General features: G+C 46.5%; 1 protein-coding gene across 1 annotated transcript in view; it reads right to left on the bottom strand.

Moving 5' to 3' along the window:
* Positions 1 to 23928, bottom strand: part of arhgap10 (Rho GTPase activating protein 10) — a 55678-nt gene that overhangs the window by 5755 nt on the left and 25995 nt on the right. Inside the window, exons 16-20 of the mRNA XM_029118264.2 lie at positions 21661 to 21719; positions 19795 to 19900; positions 17856 to 18015; positions 15104 to 15242; positions 12652 to 12817 (exon numbers count right to left, since the gene is read on the bottom strand). Coding sequence (XP_028974097.2) covers positions 12652 to 12817; positions 15104 to 15242; positions 17856 to 18015; positions 19795 to 19900; positions 21661 to 21719 — 630 coding nt within the window. The remainder of the gene's footprint in view (positions 1 to 12651; positions 12818 to 15103; positions 15243 to 17855; positions 18016 to 19794; positions 19901 to 21660; positions 21720 to 23928) is intronic.

Genomic DNA, 23928 nt, shown 5'->3' with positions numbered 1-23928 from the left:
CCCATCCATCCTCCCCTCAATACGGTGCAGTCGTCCTGTCCCCTTTGCAGAAAAGCGGTTTCCACCTCCATGCTTCACGGTTGGGATGGTGTTCCTGGGGCTGTACTCATCCTTCTTCTTCCTCCAAACACGGCGAGTGGAGTTTAGACCAAAAGGCTCTATTTTTGTCTCATCAGACCACATGACCTTCTCCCATTCCTCCTCTGGATCATCCAGATGGTCATTGGCAAACTTCAGACGGGCCAGGACATGCGCTGGCTTGAGCAGGGGGACCTTGTGTGCGCTGCAGGATTTTAATCCATGACGGCATGGTGTGTTACTAATGGTTTTCTTTGAGACTGTGGTCCCAGCTCTCTTCAGGTCATTGACCAGGTCCTGCCGTGTAGTTCTGGGCTGATCCCTCACTTTCCTCATGATCATTGATGCTCCACGAGGTGAGATCTTGCATGGAGCCCCAGACCGAGGGAGATTGACCATCATCTTGAACTTCTTCCATTTTCTAATAACTGCGCCAACAGTTGTTGCCTTCTCACCAAGCTGCTTGCCTATTGTCCTGTAGCCCATCCCAGCCTTGTGCAGGTCAGCAATTGTATCCCTGATGTCCTTACACAGCTCTCTGATCTTGGCCATTGTGGAGAGTTTGGAGTCTGTTTGACGAGTGTGTGGACAGGTGTCTTTTATACAGGTAACGAGTTCAAACAGGTGAAGTTAATACAGGTAATGAGTGGAGAACAGGAGGGCTTCTTAAGGAAAACTAACAGGTCTGTGAGAGCCGGAATTCTTACAGGTTGGTAGGTGATCAAATACTTATGTCATGCAATAAAATGCAAATTAATTATTAAAAAAATCATACAATTTGATTTTCTGGATTTTTGTTTTAGATTCCGTCTCTCACAGTTGAAGTGTACCTATGATAAAAATTACAGACCTCTACATGCTTTGTAAGTAGGAAAACCTGCAAAATCGGCAGTGTATCAAATACTTGTTCTCCCCACTGTATATACTCCTTAATTTCATACTGATAGGTGTCAATATAGTTTGAGAGATATAAACAATATCACGTAAGGCTGATGGAACATTTGAGAATGTTTAGTTTACAAAGTCGATATAGCCTACTATTATTTATTAACATTTTAAGCACAAATTTATGCATAGTATGGATACTTGTGAAATTTCCCAAATGTAGCCTAATTAGCCAGTACGAAATGCATACTGCACACGCGTTATCATTCAAGTAGTTTAACTGACATTAATGGAAATATCAGCTGGAAATGTACGAACAAGGGGAAGAGAAGATTCAAAAACGTTTAGATAATGTAGTTGACAAGTTTGGGTATATCCACTTCTCCAGTCACCACACCACTGATTTTACCAGTGTGTATAAACAGTACATTGGGAATTAGGGATGATGCGCTTTCAGATGTGTTTTGATGTTTGTAGTATTCAAACGCGGGGCTCACAAGTGGAAACAGTGCATTCAGTCTTATTTCAGCCTGCACTACAGTACACAATATTTAAAGTGCAGAGGGAATAGCCTTAATGAACCCAGTCAATCCATTGCCGCCAGATTGGAGAAAAATCTGAGGTGATTCTGGAATGACCTGGGCATGACATTTTTTTCCCACCAATAATAGCATTGCAACGTTGGAACAAGAAAGGCTAACAATTCTGCTAATGCCCATGTATGCTTCTGATTGGACAAAACAGAAACACTTAGAAGCTTCCTTTCCAAAATCCTCCAATCCAATTATGGTAGTTATATAAGACATTCATCACAAAGATAATTTTGTCTTGTTCCTGTCAACCAAAATTAAAAATCGTTTTTTGTTCAGTTATTATTTATTTCTGGATCTATTCAGTCAGTTTTTGTTGCGTCGACTGCAATTGAAAAATAGGTGTTCGACAAATTGTTTTTGTTTACATTTTCGTTTACAAAATCAACACTGGTTCAAAACGATGACAAGGGTAGGAAGAGGTCTGCAAGCCTTGCTTTGCCACCGCTGGCTACTCGAGTGGAAACACTAACACGACGACATCATTCATACCGAAACCGAACCGTTTGCCGTGACCCACAAACCGTGGTACAGTACCGAACCGTGGGCCCACTGTGCCGTTGCATCCCTAATATACAGTGGGGCATTGTTGTCTGGAGGAGCCGGGGAAGGGGAGCGGCCAACATCTTCCACATGAAGCCAATTCATATTCCAACTCCGGAGTCTACACAGTTCTGGTTCACATCTGATTAACTAAGTTCATGCTGTTTTTGCACTGTCAAAGAAACTGTAGACATAGAGTGCATATTATTCTGTAAATACCCCCACCCCCCCCAAAGTGTTTAAACTCCACTGCCCGTTCGTTACACCTCCAGCCCGACCCCTCTACTACTAGGGCGAAAGGGTAGGCGCCAAAAGCCCAGAACGGCATGCAGGAAGAAAAGTGCATTGAAGGTTTCACCTAGAATGTGACATATTACGGTGCTGAATGTTCCAAACAGGAAAGAGGCAGCCAGATCTTATCGCATTTGCTTAAATGGAGTTCTCTCTAAACGGAGGGTGTTTGCCAATTCGAAGAATCATCATTTAGCTTTGGGATCTCGTTCTTTTCCAAAACATCAAGATTAATTTCTCAGTTTTGTACAAAATGAGACTTCAAGTAGTTTTTGAGGTGGCTAAAATAGCCTTCTCAGAACCTCAAACTCCCAGGATGATCAACAAAGGGTCTAGGCGAGTTTGAAGGTTGTCAAAGAGGACGCCAGTAATTCCTGATCAGTAGTCATGCAGGTTAAAGCACAGGGCAAAGCATGCATTTTGTCAGCTGTTACATAAAGTACAGTTTTCAGGGCAGATTATGACGCATAGATCTTTGAATAGTATAATCTCAGCAAAACCTTGAAACGTATAAAGCTGTTTCTGGAATTTATTGAGCAGGTATGAATGTACTTGAATTCTATAAGGCAGTATTTGGAGTTAATTGAGCAGGCATGAATGTACTGCAGGCTAACTTCCCAGCCTGCTAAGGAGACATCAGTAACCATCTCCTCCTCCCAATATGACTCAAATGCATCTGTTAAGAGTGGATTGATATATTCGTTTCAAACAAGTTTTCTAACAAGTCTTTAATTGGTAGGTTTCTGAACATTTAATTTCTGGCAAGGTCAGAATTCCCTCAGCCAATCACAGGAGTCAAAAACTCCTACCATAAGGAATAAATACAAGGGAGGAGAAACCTGGGGATTCTCAAATGTTTGATGATGTTTAGATGGGGAAAAGGATGGGTTTTAACTCTGACATTGGTCTCAGGGTTCCCTCATTAGTCTTTAGAAATGGGCCTAAAACAAAAGGACCCTAAATTTGCTTGCAGATACAAACTGCTAATCACAATAAGATTTTGATAATAACGCGACTTCTTCAGCCTGACATACTGGATAATTTCATCTGTGCTAGATGAGTATTCTGGTCCAGAAGTGGATGTTAGACCCACTAATGAGCCTTTACACACAATATAACATTTATGTAGAACCACAACATTTTAGGGTCATTCCACTCACCCATTAAGAGAATCTGAGATTATGTTAAAGTAGAAATCAGTTTCGGGGCGGGTCATTCTGCCAAAACAATATTTGGTTGCTATTATTATGTTTATGATTCCGCCCAATTAAGTGAAACAGAACAAAACTGTGAGGGATGTACCCGAATTTGATTTGATTCGATATATATTTTATTCCAAGTCCAATCATGTGAAAAGTAACTACACACCCTGGAAAGTTGTCACATGAAAGTTGTCACATTTATTTTGCAACTGAAACACTGCGCAACTAAAAGTTGCTTGGGGAAATTAATACAATCCAGGAATGCAAAAGCAGAGACATGTACCCTTCGTAAAGCACGGTGGAATACAAAGAGTGAAGCGGGGTGCCTTTTGAAAAAACCCTAACAACAAATGACACTTCATTTGATTATCTCCCAGCTGGTAATGGCATGTAAATGGTGTACATGAACTTGGATGTCCCCCCAATAACCCCCCCCAGCCTCACAGTCTGTCTACAGCGCCCAAGTTTCAATACCCCTCACAAAAAATCTCAGGTTCGATCAACAACACCTTTTACTGTTTAGGCAGAACGCTGGGTAGAGCAAAAGGAGTGAGAGGGAATGAGAGAGACAAGCCCGAGAAAGTCAGAAAGGACGACAAAGAGAGATAAACAGCAAAGCCTACTATGAATAAAACATTGCGAGGAAAACAGGTGGAGTATAATTCAGATCTGGGAGAGCTCCCCGGCTGTCCTCATTTTACAAAGCATTGTTTGGAAAATTTTATAAATCGTTGTAGTACATTTTAAACAGTTGCTTTACTGATATTTAATGTATGTAGTAGTCCAACAGTATGAAAGACCAAATGGTATATGCTATTGGCCTAGGCTTCTTCTGAAATCCAGTACAATCAGGACAATGTAATTGAAGCAATTCCCCAGTATCCAAACCATAAATTCTATATATTTTTTTCCTTGTAGGAAGAACGTTAACTCTCTTCTGAGAACAGACACAAAACAGAGCGGTATTATCCAATTGAGAAAGTCTGAGAAAGTTCTGGAGAAGCATTAACAGAGGTCCTTTAACAAAGTCTGGTGACTGGAGGGAAAAACAATTCCCTTAACAGTGAAGTCTCCATTCCCATCTAATTTCGCCATCCTCTATGAACCACTTGGAGGTCACAACAGCCCATTATAACCAATGTACACTAAGCAGATATTTAGTGTCCTATAGACGTGACCTTGCCCCCTTTTCAAACAACCCACTTCTAGTGAAGACATCATTTTAAACCAAGCGCCCTTCAATACCAACGTGATGTGCGGGGCGGTTTGCACATTCTCTCTGCGTCCAGGTCAACTCCAGGCCTACTTGGACCGCCTACAGAGTGGGGCCAGCCCATAACCAGAGGGACGGAGAACCAGCCCAGGCCCCCACCCCTTCCCTCCCTCCCGCTGCGCTCTGCGCTCTGCGCCCGCCCCAGGCCCGCCCCTGCTCCCGTGGAGACGCTAATTAAGGCAATTAAAGAAAGCAGCTGGGGAGGGGCTGCAAGGGTGTTTTCTGCAGGGACGCTGGCAGCGAGAGGGCACACCTTGCAAGGACGACTGGTATTAGCTTGGTGGAGGCTAATGAGGGCGTGGTTCCTCTCCTTCCGCTCAAACCTCAACGCCCCGAATGAGGGCGTGGTTCCTCTCCCTCCGCACCAAACCTCAACGCCCCGAATGAGGGCGATGGGCAGAAGTCCCTCACCCCTCCACCCATAACCGCTTGTCCTCCCTCCATCAAGTCTTGGTCAGATTCAGTCAGTACAGTGGAGTGGATGTGGCCTCTGGACAATGTGGGTGATTTATAGCTCTGCAGAGGGTGTGTGTGCGCGTGTGTTTGTGTGTGTGTGCGTGCGTGTGTGCGCGTGCAGCTGAGGTATTGGTGCGTGTGCCACCGATACCTCAGCTGCTTCACATCAGCACGGGGGGACCGGAGCGCTGCAGTGCAGCAAATCCACTCATTAACCTCAGTCTCCGCCAGCACAGTGGAGACCTCCGTCAGCCCCGGGTGCCGGGTACCGGGTGCCTGGCCCTCAGCCAAGTGTACAGCAGGAGGACTGGCGCTCGACTACACACTCCCGCAGGAAGCTGCTGACATGACAGACACACCAGTGCACGCACACACGCACGCACGCGCACACACAGTTGTGCACCCCTTGTAGGGAGCAGGAAAAAAATATAATACTCACCTAAAGGATTATTAGGAACACCTGTTCAATTTGTCATTAATGCAATTATCTAAATCAACCAATCACATGACAGTTGCTTCAATGCATTTAGGGGTGTGGTCCTGGTCAAGACAATCTCCTGAACTCCAAACTGAATGTCAGAATGGGAAAGAAAGGTGATTTAAGCCATTTTGAGCGTGGCATGGTTGTTGGTGCCAGACGGGCCGGTCTGAGTATTTCACAATCTGCTCAGTTACTGGGATTTTCACGCACAACCATTTCTAGGGTTTAAAAAGAATGGTGTGAAAAGGGAAAAACACCCAGTATGCGGCAGTCCTGTGGGCGAAAATGCCTTGTTGATGCTAGAGGTCAGAGGAGAATGGGCCGACTGATTCAAGCTGATAGAAGAGCAACTTTGACTGAAATAACCACTTGTTACAACCGAGGTATGCAGCAAAGCCTTTGTGAAGCCACAACACGCACAACCTTGAGGCGGATGGGCTACAACAGCAGAAGACCCCGCTGGGTACCACTCATCTCCACTACAAATAGGAAAAAGAGGCTACAATTTGCACGAGCTCACCAAAATTGAACAGTTGAAGACTGGAAGAATGTTGCCTGGTCTGATGAGTCTCGAGAGAAATTCAGATGGTAGAGTCAGAATTTGGCGTAAACGGAATGAGAACATGGATCTATCATGCCTTGTTACCACTGTGCAGGCTGGTGGTGGTGGTGTAATGGTGTGGGGGATGTTTTCTTGGCACACTTTAGGCCAATTGGGCATAGTTTAAATGCCACAGCCTACCTGAGCATTGTTTCTGACCATGTCCATCCCTTTATGACCACCATGTACCCATCCTCTGATGGCTACTTCCAGCAGGATAATGCACCATGTCACAAAACTCAAATCATTTCAAATTGGTTTCTTGAACATGACAATGAGTTCACTGTACTGAAATGGTCACCAGATCTCAACCCAATAGAGCATCTTTGGGATGTGGTGGAACGGGAGCTTCGTGCCCTTGATGTGCATCCCACAAATCTCCATCAACTGCAAGCTGCTATCCTATCAATATGGGCCAACATTTCTAAAGAACGCTTTCAGCACCTTGTTGAATCAATGCCACGTAGAATTAAGGCAGTTCTGAAGGCGAAAGGGGGTCAAACACAGTATTAGTATGGTGTTCCTAATAATCCTTTAGGTGAGTGTATATCCACATTCTTTAACCTCAACTTCAATAACCTAACATTGTCTAAATTTATCCCAGGCCTAGGCCTACATTCTAACACTAGAACCTATTTTAGTGTTGAACCTAAACTGAATCCCCCAAGACGGAAATTGACTTTATTTTGCTGGTCCCCACGATTACAATCTAATTAAGGGCTGTTTATCACGTTTTACTATCTTTTTGAAGACTTTGGTTAATTCGGTCTGTTTAACCAAAACACACACACACACACACACACCGACACGTACATATGGTCATTTTTTGTGATCTACTCATAAAACAAAATCCATGTATACAAAAAGACACTCAAACAAAGCAATAACTAACATTCAATAAGACACTGAATTCTGGACTGTCTTGCACTAGCGAAAGCTTTGGGATAAATTGCTATTTTTTTTATCTGCAGAAGATCTGTCAAGTAAATAGATATTGAAATGATTACAGGATAAGTGGTTGGGAAAATATTCACTGAATGCAACATGGTTGCCCTAGAAACCTGTCAAATAAACCGAGTGGAGAATGGATTTATCCAAAAACAATTACAGCTAAGCCAAACCGAGGAAAATCATTTTGTGTATCTCGCCAACCAAAATAGAACCCAACCTCAAATTGCACATCAGTTGTTTTTTTCCTTTTCTTTTCCATTTTCCATCTACAAAAAAGCTTCCTATTAAAATATGATTATATATGATACTTTATGAAGTTAACCAGTTTCTCAGTGAAAGGAAGTATACTTAAAAAAAAAAACACAACCTGAATGAAATCAAAGTAGAATCAAATAATTAAGATTTCAATATTCCCCAAATGGAAATGTGTCTTCGCCAGTTTAGGGATCAGGTGTTCTTTTCCCAATAGATTTACACACCATGGTTGATGTGGGAGTGATGCAACAGTACCATAGAGTTGCACCGCTGGTTCCGCCTCTCTCCTGGTTCCGCCTCTCTCCTGGTTAGGCCTGCTCATGGGACTAATGGAGTGGAGGGGATTAGGGAACAAATACTTTGGTCATTACGGGATCCTGACAGAATGTGGGAGTTCCCCTTCAACTGAAGGCAAAAATGAAAATGAGTGGTTGACCCGATGGTGGGCACTTGACATGGATTAGTTGACTACCCCTAACATTAAGACCTACCCTACCCCTAACATTAAGCCCTGTCCTAACATTAAGCCCTACCCTACCCCTAACATTAAGCCCTGTCCTAACATTAAGCCCTACCCTACCCCTAACATTAAGCCCTGTCCTAACGCTAACATTAAGCCCTACCCTAACATTAAGCCCTGTCCTAACGCTAACATTAAGCCCTACCCTAACATTAGGCCCTACCCTAACGCTAACATTAGGCCCTACCCTAACGCTAACATTAGGCCCTACCCTAACGCTAACATTAGGCCCTACCCTAACGCTAACATTAGGCCCTACCCTAACGCTAACATTAGGCCCTACCCTAACGCTAACATTAGGCCCTACCCTAACGCTAACATTAGGCCCTACCCTAACGCTAACATTAGGCCCTACCCTAACGCTAACATTAGGCCCTACCCTAACAGTAGGCCCTAGCCTAACTCTAACATTAAGCCCTATCCTAACCCTAACATTAAGCCCCATCCTAACATTCAGCACTACCCTAACCCTAAAATAAACCCCTACCCTAACATTAAGCACTACCCTAACCCTAAAATAAACCCCTACCCAAACATTAAGCACTACCCTAACCCTAAAATAAACCCCTACCCAAACATTAAGCACTACCCCTACCCTAAAATAAACCCCTACCCTAACCGTTAGAGATGTTAAGTGCTATTGAGTTACTTTCAACTGAACCAATCAATCACACACATTGGTGCCTACAGTAATTCCAGGCGGTTTGAATGAAGTAAAACTCCCAACTACATTGAGATTAAAGCAGTGATTCCTTTTTTCCAGGTAGTCAATTTAAGGGGAGAGGAGAAATGAGGCCAGGCGATGAAGTTGGCTCTACAGTGAAATTACTGATCTGATGGAGCGCTCCTGTCTGAGGTGCGCAAGCGTGTGTGTGTATTATAGTACAGGCTAATATTATACATTTGTTAGCTGAGCAGCATACCCAATGGTGTACCAAAGAAATATTTAAGGTATGAAGATGACATCACACGGCGGTTTGGTCACACAGAATTCCCAGCAGCTGGGGTTCCAGACCCGTTACGGTTGCCTTGCCAACACCTGTGGTCACTGACACGCCAAACGGGAAGTGGCAAGACGGCGCAAACAAGGCTACCTACACACCGTCATTCCTCCTCTGACACCTTCCCGGAACGGGGCGGAGGTGCTGTGGTCTCTGCCAGATTGGTGTTGACTGCCGTGCGTGTACACACACACACACACACACACACACACACAAAAGTGGGATGACACTCCATGACATATGGCACCAGTCTTTATAAAGGACAGGGCTGAGCAATAAGGGTAAACGAGATGAATATCTCCCAATGCCAATACAATCTACGCAACCGACGCAAATAAGGGCCGAGATTTACGACCCCCCCCCCCCCCCCCATCACCACCACCACCACCACCACCACCACCACCACCACCACCACCACCACCACCACTCCACTCCACTCCACCTCCTCCTCCAAACGGGAGGCCACGTCACGAAGCGGGAAAACGCTGAGAAAACAGAGGGATGAAAAACAAAACGAGGCTTGGTTACGCAACCCGCTGTATCTCCGTCTGTCGACCGGGGCGATTTGGAGCCAAGGCTCGAGCTGTGACACGCACACACACTCACACACAGGAAAAAAAAAAAAGGAAAAAAAAGAAAAGAGGAACAGAAACAAAGTCCTCAGTATGTGTTAATTTGTTGTTTTACAGCTCTCGCGCCTTGTGAGCAGAACTCATTAAACTCAGAGCCGCCCGGAGGGAAGGAGCGGAGCACTGTGCAGGGGGGAAGTGACATCCAGCCTGGCGTTTATTTCAAGGTGAGTGTCGAGACATGACACTGCAGACACTGGGTCTGTAGACCAACCCAATATTATTAGCTCCCACATCAGCATTCAGGACGAGCCGCCAGCGGGAGGCCAAACCAAAATACCCCGAGACTCCACCCAAAGATGTGGATGAACGGAGGAGGAGAGGAGACGGCAGGTTGGACATACAGATGAGAGAGGGAGGGACGGGTGGAGGAGGGGAGACTGAGGTACGGGTGGAGGAGGGGAGACTGAGGGACGGGTGGAGGAGGGGAGACTGAGGGATGGGTGGAGGAGGGGAGACTGAGGGACGGGTGGAGGAGGGGAGACTGAGGGACGGGTGGAGGAGGGGAGACTGAGGGACGGGTGGAGGAGGGGAGACTGAGGGACGGGTGGAGGAGGGGAGACTGAGGGACGGGTGGAGGAGGGGAGACTGAGGGACGGGTGGAGATTGAAGGAAAGACAGATAAGTGGCAGGCGGAGAGACAGACAGACAGGAATGTACTTCCTGTGTCAGATGAAACAGACAGACGCATCCTTTCTCAGGCAGGTGTTCGACACCAGCCATGTATTCAGTTTAAAGAGATTTCTTTCCTCCAGAGACGGAGAGTTTAAATTCAAAAGAAATGGAGGATTCTCCGTAGTAAAGCCGCCGACAACGCCAGCATGTCCTTGCCGGGTGACTAAGTGCCAGGAGGAGAGAAAACATTTCATCCCACGGCAACACTTCAACTCTTCCAGACAGTCGGGGTTTCAGTCCGAGTCTGAAAGTGTGGGGCCAGACGGCTACAGATCGCGCTGTGAGTGACAGGGCACGACTAGCAGGAAAGGCCAGACGGCTACAGATCGCGCTGTGAGTTACAGGTCACGACTAGCAGGAAAGGCCAGACGGCTACAGATCGTGCTGTGAGTTACAGGTCACGACTAGCAGGAAAGGCCAGACGGCTACAGATCGCATTGTGAGTTACAGGTCACGACTAGCGGGAAAGGCCAGACGGCTACAGATCGCATTGTGAGTTACAGGGCACGACTAGCAGGAAAGGCCAGACGGCTACAGATCGTGCTGTGAGTTACAGGTCACGACTAGCAGGAAAGGCCAGACGGCTACAGATCGCATTGTGAGTTACAGGTCACGACTAGCGGGAAAGGCCAGACGGCTACAGATCGCATTGTGAGTTACAGGTCACGACTAGCGGGAAAGGCCAGACGGCTACAGATCGCATTGTGAGTTACAGGTCACGACTAGCGGGAAAGGCCAGACGGCTACAGATCGCATTGTGAGTTACAGGTCACGACTAGCGGGAAAGGCCAGACGGCTACAGATCGCATTGTGAGTTACAGGTCACGACTAGCGGGAAAGGCCAGACGGCTACAGATCGCATTGTGAGTTACAGGGCACGACTAGCGGGAAAGGCCAGACGGCTACAGATCGCATTGTGAGTTACAGGGCACGACTAGCGGGAAAGGCCAGACGGCTACAGATCGCGCTGTGAGTTACAGGTCACGACTAGCGGGAAAGGCCAGACGGCTACAGATCGCATTGTGAGTTACAGGTCACGACTAGCAGGAAAGGCCAGACGGCTACAGATCGCATTGTGAGTTACAGGTCACGACTAGCAGGAAAGGCCAGACGGCTACAGATCGCATTGTGAGTTACAGGTCACGACTAGCGGGAAAGGCCAGATGGCTACAGATCGCGCTGTGAGTTACAGGTCACGACTAGCGGGAAAGGCCAGACGGCTACAGATCGCATTGTGAGTTACAGGTCACGACTAGCAGGAAAGGCCAGACGGCTACAGATCGCATTGTGAGTTACAGGTCACGACTAGCGGGAAAGGCCAGAGGGCTACAGATCGCATTGTGAGTTACAGGGCATGACTAGCAGGAAAGGCCAGACGGCTACAGATCGCGCTGTGAGTTACAGGTCACGACTAGCGGGAAAGGCCAGACGGCTACAGATCGCATTGTGAGTTACAGGGCACGACTAGCGGGAAAGGCCAGACGGCTACAGATCGCGCTGTGAGTTACAGGTCACGACTAGCAGGAAAGGCCAGACGGCTACAGATCGCATTGTGAATTACAGGTCACGACTAGCAGGAAAGGCCAGACGGCTACAGATCGCATTGTGAGTTACAGGTCACGACTAGCAGGAAAGGCCAGACGGCTACAGATCGCATTGTGAGTTACAGGTCACGACTAGCAGGAAAGGCCAGACGGCTACAGATCGCATTGTGAGTAATGGGGAACGACTAGCGGGAAAGGTGTATGCAGAGGTTTATTTCGGTAATTAGGAATGAATGGCGGTTTCCAGAGAGTTAGTTCTCTGTATTTGTGAAGATGATAGTGGGAGCAGCATTAGTCTCCATTTTAAACCTGCTACACCACTATTCTTCCCTCCCAATTATTTCATGTCCAATTTTATGTCCAAGTCTGCAGGCATTTCTCCACAGAGAACAACAAAATGCCCATTCAACAGAACCTTCTCCAAGTATCAAAATGTTTCCCCCCAGTCCAGAACAAACCACATTTCACCTTCACAGAGGAACCAAAGGAAGCCTTCTGTTAAGGTCAAATGTCTGTTTGCTGCGGGTGTGGAAATAATCCATACGTTAAAATTGACCAAGCCATTGTCTCCATTGTCTCCTCTACGTGAAGTGCAAGGGTGCCAATATTTTCAGCCATTACCGCGCATGTTCACACGCAACAGGCAGGGACGTGCACGTCCCGATGGCCAACTCACCCTGTGCTGTCCCCTGGGCAGAGGCTGGAGAGGAGGGGGTCGTGGTTGGCCTTCTCTGGGGGCGTCTCTGAGGCCGTCGCCCCGGACGACTGGGACGACACCGACTCGTTGCTGCCAAGCGACGCCTCATCGGAGTTGGAACCGAGATCGGGTGACGTCGGCGATGCTGAGGGAAGACACAAGCAAGAAACTCTCCGTTGGCATATCTTTTAACTTCGCTAGTGACCAAATTCTTCTCTTTCGGCTAACCCGGCAGTGCCAAAAAGGCTGCGGCAAAAAATAAAATAGAAAAATAAAAAAAGAAATCCCCCGACTAGGGACCAAGTTCAAATACACGGACTGTTGAGTACCAGCTCTGTTTATCTATTTATTTGTATTTATTTTTTTAAGTGGGGCGAGGGGGGCCAAACCGTAATTCAAACAAAGTTCAAAAAAGGATGTTGCTTGTTTGTACGTTGTGGCAGTGGGCTCCTTTTCATTTCCCGCCACCGGAGGTCACATCCTAGCAACGGGACACCACTCAGAATTCCAGGACTCCCCTGGACTCCAGTAACAGCTAATGGCCAACAGTGCGGTGCCGCGGGAGAAGGACGCTTGCAGAACTCCGACCAAGACGGACAACAGAGCGAGAGAGAGTGGGAGGGGAATAAAGGGGTGGTTTATAAAACACCGCCGCTCGGGTCCTTCCCCTTTGTGCGTACCCAGACGGTCTTAGACATGCAAGGATGTGCACAGTTGACCTAACATACAGATCTGTTGACACAAACGTACTATATCAAATAGCCTATATATCCCATGGTTATGCATCGCGTTGCCTGGCCTCGACTCTATTGAACCTAAAAGCTTACTGGGAGCATTTTATTCTCTGAGACGAGACCACGGCTGTCGGTTGTTCTGAGCACAGGGTGAATTACTTTAGGTCTCAGAGCCTCTGGAATCAGTTAAACCGGTTTCTGCAGTCATTAAAACGCTCTTTACCTCCAGATCTCTTGTTTTGGTAGAGTTAAGAAGATGAAGCATCTATCCAGAGGATATCGCAGTCAAAGCGAAACCTACGTTCCATGTTTACAGGACTCAAAGGAGAGTTACTAGATTACTAGAAATTGCTCAAATAGAAGCAAATAACAATGCTGAGAAGCCCTACAAAATGTAACAACATCAGCTTTGTAGTTTGTATTTATTAGGGCAAACAAATTTTTTCAAAGTTTCATGTGTTTTCTTTCATTTGATGCTTTATAAAAACAAGCCTACAAAAGAGCTAAGCAGAGCATTGAACTGAACTGGCCCAGAAAGAACTAAGGAACATTATCAAATCACTTGCAGTCTATTATCCTGCAAACGAGAGAGGATTAGACTTTTTTCTTTTACCAAGGGAGTCTTATCTTTTCATACTGTGCCAACATATTGTTAACAAATTTGTTCCGCTTCGCCTATTTTGTAAAAAATAAAAAATAAAAAAAGATTGCCATCTTAGAAAGCACCTTTTGGAAACCGTAAGGTCATTATAAAACTTGATCTGTAATGATCTGTTTCAGGAACATATTCCTGTTATGCCGGCCTGCAGTGTCCTCAGAAATCCAATACCTGTTGGACAGGTGCCTCCGGTAAACGTGTTAATTGACTTCCCATTCAAGTGGCCACACAAGCACAAATAGAAACAGATGGAAAACACATCAGTCTAGACTGTCACCGTCTGGGTTTGTCTGTCAAATGCTCAAAAACGTATTTAACATTTGAACACAAGAGGCATGTGTAAAAAAAGTGGCCGCTCTCCGTGGTCTTTAATGCTTTTCATCCACAATGAGAATAAAAATAGAAAATTGGCTCATTGGTATTCAACAAATACAAAATATAACAGGGTTAGTCGTGTCAGACATCCATATTGAAGGGAAATATATTTTCGTTTTCGTTATCCGCCACGTGGATCAACAACTCAACAAGGCCATTATCCTCTAGCTCAGTCATAATGGTAAAAATAAAAATAAAAGAGGATTATATATTTTTTTCCATCACAGATGATATTGAAATAGTCCAGTGGTAAAAGCCGGGTGCCCTATGAATGAAGGGAGAGGCAAACTGGTAAGCTGATTTCGGTCTCTCTTAGCTAGTATTCCAGTAGAGGAGTTTTAATAAAGGGGCCTGGATCTGAGGTCTACAGCAGGGCAGCATATCGCTGTTCGCCGGAAACCCTTCAAGAGGAGCCGGGCGGTCGGGTTTATTAGCCCAGACAGAAGATCCCAGGCTCCACACGAGTGTCCTGACGGCAACATACAGCTCGGATACAGAACCTGCATTGGGGCTGTTCAGTCAAGTTGATCTTCGCTCAAGTGTCCCCCGTTCTAAATACTGAAACCCCCAGGGTCCGCGTGCGCGCGCACACACACACACACTTCAAACTGTTTGAGTCAGGTGAGAGCATGGAACTCTCGTACCAAGCCAACGTTTCACTTACCCGTCTGCAGGTCCAGTGACTGCGGGTTATAGACGGCCAGGGGTCGGTTCGTTCGGCCCAGTTTCTTGGACTGCCTGGTGGGGGCGGAGAACCCCGGGGTGGTTGACATGGGGGAGGACGCTGGGAGATCTCCAAATATCTGGAACCGGGAAATTGTGTAAAAAAGTGTTAGGGTTATGAGGGGTCCCAGAGTTCAAAGGGCACCGAGGGCCAGGCCAGCAGCACGGTAATCTCTAGAGACCGCTGATCTCTGCGCACTTACTGAGCATTAAGAAAACACAACATCAAAGAAACTGCCATCGAAACAAACGCCCACACAAACACCCTGAAACACATGGAGAACCCCAGCATCTCATCTAGGGAATATGGGTCTGCTGGAACCGGGGCCGTGTTTATTAGGGACAGAAACGGGGATTGGACTGGGGGGCGCAATATTCGGTCTGTTGACAAAGCGTGTTTACATGCAGACTAACGTCAGAGTTGAAACAGAATAGGCAGAGAGAACAAACAGGACTGCTCAGCTGGGATGGAGAGGATCAGAAGGCTTGTTTGCATTATGGAAGAGACAATAAAATGCCGGATAGACTCATCTTAGTTTGCATTATCATTTCCATAGTGTTTCAAGTCACACCGGCATGTTTGCGACGTACCACGCAGGACTGTGGCCGTCAGCCGCAATGTGTTTGCACTGCGAAGAAACTTGATACAATTCCGTGGTGCACACACACACTACCTCGGAAAGTGGCGTCTCAAACTATCGATATCAGCAAGTTAACACAACAAAATAATCTTTTTCGGTACGTCTCAGAAAATGTAGCGTAACGTAAACAACCTCAAAAGAGGGAGGGAGGGAGGGAGGGAGGGAGGGAGGAGAGAGAGAGAGAGAGAGAGAGAGAGAGAGAGAGAGAGAGAGAGAGAGAGAGAGAGAGAGAGAGAGAGAGAGAGAGAGAGAGAGAGAGAGAGAGAGAGAGAGAGAGAGAGAGAGAGAGAGAGAGAGAGAGAGAGAGAGAGAGAGAGAGAGAGAGAGAGAGAGAGAGAGAGAGAGAGAGAGAGAGAGAGAGAGAGAGAGAGAGAGAGAGAGAGAGAGAGAGAGAGAGAGAGAGAGAGAGAGAGAGAGAGAGAGAGAGAGAGAGAGAGAGAGAGAGAGAGAGAGAGAGAGAGAGAGAGAGAGAGAGAGAGAGAGAGAGAGAGAGAGAGAGAGAGAGAGAGAGAGAGAGAGAGAGAGAGAGAGAGAGAGAGAGAGAGAGAGAGAGAGAGAGAGAGAGAGAGAGAGAGAGAGAGAGAGAGAGAGAGAGAGAGAGAGAGAGAGAGAGAGAGAGAGAGAGAGAGAGAGAGAGAGAGAGAGAGAGAGAGAGAGAGAGAGAGAGAGAGAGAGAGAGAGAGAGAGAGAGAGAGAGAGAGAGAGAGAGAGAGAGAGAGAGAGAGAGAGAGAGAGAGAGAGAGAGAGAGAGAGAGAGAGAGAGAGAGAGAGAGAGAGAGAGAGAGAGAGAGAGAGAGAGAGAGAGAGAGAGAGAGAGAGAGAAGGGGACAGAGGGAGAAAGAGAGGGAGTGGGAGAGAGAGGGAGAGATAAAAAAAGATAGAATAAGGAACCAAGAGGAGAGAAAAACCTGGGAGGACAGAGGAAGAGGATACAGAGGAAGAGGATACAGAGGAAGAGGATACAGAGGAAGAGGATACAGAGGAAGAGGACACAGAGGGAAATCTGATGTGGTTCACAGTGTAGCAGGAGTTTCAGCAATCCCTCCTCGTCCCTTCATCTCTCCAGATGAATGTGAATGTAAAACACTGTTGGTTGCCGGCTTCTGAGGGTATCAACAGCCTTCTGAGAGCGAGGGGAGAAGGAGGGGGGGGGGGGGGTAGAGAAGGTACAGAGCGTCTGGGCCTGGGAGGAAAGCTAATGTCTGTCTGCAAAACACTTGTCTCGTCCTGCAGCACTTTACTTTTCCTAACGCTTTTACTGCTCTTACATTTAGGCAGTGACACAGAGTCTTCCATCATCTTGTGAGTATGGTGGAGTTCTGGAACACTTTTATAGTAAAGTTTTTCTCACCAAAACTTTGATTGATTGGTCGGGTGGGTGAGCAAATCTTATTGCATGACTTTGGGAATTTGATGAGATGAGATATCATGTCCTAGACTGAAATTCAGAACAGTGGGATGGTACGGTTTGATATCGGGTCTAAATACTTGCATCACAGTGTACATTCTAACCTACAGGTTCTCAGTTTTGTCTCTAACCATTAACCCTCGCTGGAGATTGCTGACATGGAAAGCAGAGTACATGTTTGGCTGGGGACCAATGTAGCCTTGCCAATGTAATGAAAAGTACCCGGACACTGAGAGACTTATTGCATATAGACACTTTGAATCCTCTTCATTAGAATTAGTGAAGGAACCAATCAAACAATTTCATTTAACCTCAGTATTTGCTTTTTGGCGCCATTTGTCCTTGAGATCTAACGTTCGGGAATTTACTACTCAACTGTGTTCATGTTTCAATTTGATAAAAATGTGAGAGTCCACAGCATGTTGTAACAGGGGGAGGCCTACACCAAAAAGACTCAGTCAGGACCTCAATATCTCTCTAATCATATTGCCACCCACGGGGACAAAGTCATAGTAGTTCAGACAGTTTCAGACATGCGACGGGGCCCGAACTAAAGCTTTTGTGTTCAAGGCCTTGAAGACCGAACTTCCAGTCAGGAAAAGCCTCGGCGCAGGGTTCTTAAGAGAAGCTGGCGGGCGCGTTACCGTCTCGTGCTGCTCGATGAGGATCTCCACCACGATGTTCTGGAACTTGAGGTCCATGATGGCGGCCACCGTGTCCTCCTGGGGCCTCATCAGGGTGGGGCCAAACACCACCCCCAGGTTGGCCACGGTCATCAGGTTCTTCTTACTGTGGGCCGCCACCCTGCACAGAAACATGACCACGACTCATTCTGTGCTCACTAAGAACGGTTTCGACTCGGCAGGGGTTTGTCTAATGCGGTTCGTGCATTAGGGAACACCGTACAAAGATCTCAGGGCCACAGTTTGAAGACGACCCCTGATTACGCCGCACCTGACAGCTTGCTAATGTCTGTCTGACAGATTTCCGACTTGTGGAGGAAGGAAGGTGTTTGCACCACCTTGTTACCGAAGTCAGAGGTGCCTGCGACAGCCTCGCTACCCAAACTTCAAAGGCATTGGGTAGCATTCTCCCTGCGACCATTAAACAGTTTATTCACATTCCATAGGTTGCTCTTTGACACATTTATTTTTTTATTAAACTTTCCAGAGATCCAGATTTCGCCTGACTTCTGACCAACACTGTGGGAGGTGCACACACTAATCTATCCTATTTTTTCATACCCTGATACCTTTTAGAAGATGGACACAAAAGGTGGTCCACTTTTAACGAGACCAGAATGCGAACACTGAAACGTCCTTTAAAACTGCAGTCGATTTCAATTTCCTCAGACTTGTCAGTGTGTCTCCAAAACTGTCACGTGTAGATCATTATCGAACCATTTCTATTTGACAGAAATGTGGCTATTAAGAAATATGGTTTTCATAACTCCGAAAAGTTTTTATTTTTATTTCAAATGATTCGTAACAGGCAGGTGAAGAGATTTTCTACTCAAAATGCATGAAATGATAAATTATAATTTTGTAGAATGGTTAAAATGCATCAAAGGAAGCCTTTGAAGACAAACGAGTCGCCTGGTGACAACGGGCATTATCTCTAAAACCATTTCAGATAGTGGTGTGAAATTTTGGCTTTACCTTCCTCCTTCCTGCAGGACAAGCTCAAAACACACACGCACGCGCGCACGCGCAGACGCGGCCACGACTTCAAGAAAAATCCATGACAAGCTCTCCAGTCGGAAGAATTGCACGCTGGATAATCCAAATTCAATTTCAATAGCTGCACTTAAATGTCTCTTTACTTCCACTCTCAGAAATCTGCAGCAGGTTTTCTATGAAATAAGATCCTCCAGACTTTGATTGCCCGGGGGAATGAAGATTATGTACTTATCGTCAATTTGCTCCCATTTAGTTTTCGTAGGGTGAAAAAAAATACGAAGTAGAGAGTTGCTGAGGTAAAACCATGTAATGTTTCCTAACATTATTTTGAAATTTCTGGTCCGGACTAATCTCTGAAAGGGAAAAGTGAGTAACAGTCATCCAGTCAGGAGTGAGAGGTCACCCCAGTGGTAAGGCAGGGAAATAGAGAGCTCATCTGAGCAGTCCTTTCCATTATAAACTGTGCAATGGCACTGAACCAGTATAGGCTAAAGACCATCACAGATCTGAAGAAATGGAAGGGGTGGGGGGGTGGCCAAGAGAGGATGAAAGGGGGTTTGAGTGAAAGAGAGGCAGTGACTGGGAGTGAGAATATGGTTTGGACAGAAGGGAGAGAGGAAGGACAGGATATTGAGAAAGGACAGGTAGAGAGGCTGTGAAAGGCAGGTTGAAAAGTATATTGGATGAACAAACAGCGGGAGAGGGGGGGAAGGAACACCGGGTTGAACGAGAATTGAATATTGGTTAGATGGAAAACATAATACCGGGTAGAGGGAGAAATCTACACTGGGGGAGGACACATTTAATATTGAAGAGAGAGAGAGAGAGAGAGAGAGAACAGTCAGTAGAAAAAGGAACCTACTTATGAGGGAACGTGGGAGAAAAGGTGATGTTGGTAACTCACGTGGCCAAGTGCTTCATGAGTAGTCCGAGGACAAGTCGGTTGCTCTCCGGCAGCTTGTGGACCAGGCAGTGAATGGCTTTGCTACGGGACTCGGGGCTCCCACCCTCTGTTTTGAAACACGACAAAAACGCACCGTTTTCTGAAAGACACTTTTATTCAGAGTGACACAGAGCTGCCAAAACACACACTCCCCTTTTGAGAACAATCCAGGAACAGCAATGGCAACCCGCTGGGCCAGCACTCTGGTTCAGCCCGCTGGGCCGTTGTAAACCCAAACACAAGAGCATAAAAGGAGAAGTGCCGGGTTTTTTTTTTACAGTGCAGTTAGCGAGTATTTCTCTCCGTTTTGCAAATGGCGAGAAGCCAGCAACACCGTTATAAATGGCAAACTCCGAAGATTGAGAAGGATTTGGATTTTCCCGGTTAATCCAACCGTAGACTTTATTTTTTTTTTATTCAACAGTGAGTGCTCTGGTGCAGCGTGATTATATTGATCACAGTAGGATATCTGGACGCAGTGATGTGAATTTCAATCAGTGAAGGCATAGGGTTTTCCAGTGGTAGTGGCAGTTCAAGCACCACTGACAAACCACCAAGGCCATGTTTAAAATGAGATTTCTCCAAATTAAAAACAGGGTCAACCTAAGTGGAAATAAAGAGGTGAACATGAACTGACATCAGACTCAATTATTAAGGGAATACAAAGTTTGATTTGTTGCCGATATTAGGTCTCAGAACAGACTACACAGGGACTGCTTTATGCAAACGAAGCCACCGTGTAACAGGGTTGAGTTAAAAACCCACAAGATCATCCATTAAACATTTCTTCACACACACACACACACACACACACCTCGGATGGCTGCCGCCCACACACAGACAGACAGACACACACACACACACACACTATTACTATGGGAACGACAAGAATTTAAATAGGGGGGGGAAAGCTTCTTATGGATGCTGTCATCTGTCAGAAAACATTTATTGCTAATCCATTTTTTTGCTCACTGCATTACCAGGGCATTGCATGGGGCTGATAAAACGCTCCATCGTGATCCAATTATGGGACTCCTTGTGAGGGAAATTCATGTGAGGATGAGAGGATCACTCAGGACATGTCATGTTAGGCTATTGGAGGCAGATTATATAAGGAGAGAAATGCCATGTTACTTCTTTGTTCAATATCACCGGGCCATTCGAGGACATGAGAGGAGGACACCGGGATTTACAGTGTTTAACCCACTGCAGGGGGGCCATTTCCCTTTCAAGTGACCTTAATTGTACCATTAACAGAGATGCAGAGGCTATTTTAACTGCAGGGGAAGGTGGATTTAAAGTGTGGGTTCCTGTGCTTTGCCATGTATGTGTGTAAGTAATGTTGGCGTGAGGAATGAAAACATCTGGGACAAAGTCACAAGAAAGGCTTTATTGGGTCTAGCCACTGCATTTGAGCAGAGAAGCCCACCTTCTGATAGATTTATAGGAACACACGTTTGGCCTGCCGTGATTTATACCGCAAATACAATACATGGACCAGTTCCTACACGGGCGGGTTTACACGCACACGCATGCACAAACGCTGAAAGTGAGCATGTAGTATGCGATTTGACAGGATGTTAAAACTTTTCAAAACACGCGGCCTGGCACGTTTTGGCAGGGCAACCGAGATGACAAAAATAATGAATATTGACCATGAATTATGTCCCACCGACCAAAACGACTTCATCAACATGGTAATCTGGATTCCAAAGGCCGAATCACTGATTTCACATCATCGTTTCGTTTGTTTAATGCCAACGCTCCAGGGAGTCGGCGAGCAGACGGTGTGATTAGGTTGTGTGAAGAGGATCGGGCGGAGCTTACTTGCAGGGGCAATGAAGTCTTTGTACAGTCCATAGGTCATCAGTGGCTCAGGAAGACTCCTTGGGAAAGAAAGGGAGGCGAGAGAGAGAGCAGAACAGGAAAAAAGAGAAAAGGGGGGGTGAGGGGGACAGAAATAGACACGGCACTGTTTTATAGGGTCCGCACAGAACAATGATTAATGTGGCTGGGTTGGGGGAGGGAATTAGATGGTGGACCATGGTGAGATAACCAAGTTCATCTGAAGGTACTTTCACAGTGCTGCATCGGGCCCCAGGCCAAGCCGAGTTAACCCCCCCGAGGAAATGGAGTAGTGGACAGGCTGACCTCTGACTCTCCAGCAACCCGAAGGACAGAGTACAGAGACACAGAAAGAGTGCAGAGAGAGAGAGAGAGAGAGAGAGACCTGAGAGAGTGACGGAGATGGCTTTACTGTAAATCTACAGTCTCTCCTGCAGACTTCAGAGCAAAGACAGGGATAACAGATGAATATCTAAAAGGACAACTACATCATTTAGTTGCGGAGCTTTCAAAATTGCTGGAATGCTTGTGTTAACAATCAACAAATCTTATGACAATCCCAGAAAGGTCAGTAACACCCCAGAACCAAAGTAAATGTTGGCTTGAGGAGGTCCAACAGTTCCAGAGTCAGGCCGCATAAGGAAACAGGACTAACAGCTTAAGATGAGACTGAACGGATTTGGCAGCCTTGTGCTAGCCGGTCCCAGATCAGTTCCTGCCATTATGCCAACTCTCGCCAATTTAGACAGGAGTTGGCAAGACAGCGCGAAACACAGACGGATTGAGGATCAGGCTTTCCTGGCCCGGGAGAGTCGGTCCCATGTCACTCTCGTGACCCCACGGCCTGCAATGTCAAACTGCTCTCGGCAAGGGTTGCGGGCGGGGGGGGCTGCCTTGCCCGGCCAGTCGCAACACACCGTGCAGTGACCTCTGACCTGCCCCGTCATCAGCCGGCCTATCAAAGAACAGATTGACGGGTTCCAGATGGGTTCCCAGGCTTTCATATTGACCACAGAGTCTAAAATCATGTTAGTTTATTTCTGTTCAATTGAGGGGTAAATACACTTGGCTCACCCATTCACTATGGTAACGGGTTAGTTTATTGCATGTAGTATACAGGAAGAGCCTAATGAGGTAAATCCAAGTTAATTTAACAGACTGGGCTTGGAGTAAAAATCAGCTGGCTCTAACTGTATTAACTAAATTGCTCCATAACAAACAAAATCTCTAGCACTGCAACCATTTTATGGAATACTACAGGACGAAATAGCACAATGTAATTTCTAAAAGAAATAGTATTGGCTGCAGAAACAGGCAGTTTCAGGTAGCTAACAGAACTTTAGCTTGGCTCTTTGGGTGTATGGGACAGTTACATAAAGATAGTCGCAGTCATTCATCTAAAATGAACTGCAATTACCGTTTGTGGGTTTATAGCTCTCCAATGACCCAAGCCATCCCAAACAATTCCCTCATCATTTAACTAGGAAAGAGGTTTCTTCCAGTACGTGGAACATAACCTGCTTTGACACAAAATGACAAAGACCAATTCAAAGCTTCCCGGGACTGATATGCTTCTCATCCCACGGCCCGGACGTGGTTCGGTGACGGAGAGAGATTATATTTCAACGACCTGGCACAGGACACCTGGTCGCCTGATCAATACATTCATGATGGATGAGCACCACACGTCGACGATAAGCTACGGGGCGAGTCCGGCTCGGGCTCCAACTCCTAGAGAGGCCAAGACTCCCTACCAATTACAGGGGTGTCTCGGGTCAACAATGGATTTCCCAGAACACACAGCCACCGGGAATAATGAAGTCGGAAAGACGGGGGTCGGTTGATGAAGTGGATCGATTACGTGTCTGAATTCAAATGCATGGATGTCTTTGGGGCAACGGGAAGAGTCCCGTTGTGTTGCCGGAGCTGAGATTGAGGGAAGTGTTCATAGGCTGCCGTCCCCGGAGCAGAAGCACAAACGTCCAGAAAAAGGCGCACAGTCGGCCAATGAGACGTTACGATACAGGAACACATGGTCCACTGTGTGGATGACTGGGGTGCTACTGACACACACGGGGGTCCTTACCTCAGATACAGCTTCAGGGTGCTGGTGACGGTGGTGCTACTGACACACACGGGGGTCCTTACCTCAGATACAGCTTCAGGGGGCTGGTGACGGTGGTGCTACTGACACACACGGGGGTCCTTACCTCAGATACAGCTTCAGGGTGCTGGTGACGGTGGTGCTAC

The sequence above is a fragment of the Esox lucius genome, chromosome 25 (genome assembly GCF_011004845.1).
Source record: "Esox lucius isolate fEsoLuc1 chromosome 25, fEsoLuc1.pri, whole genome shotgun sequence".
Taxonomy (NCBI): domain Eukaryota; kingdom Metazoa; phylum Chordata; class Actinopteri; order Esociformes; family Esocidae; genus Esox; species Esox lucius.
This window is presented reverse-complemented; position numbering and strand designations above follow the sequence as displayed.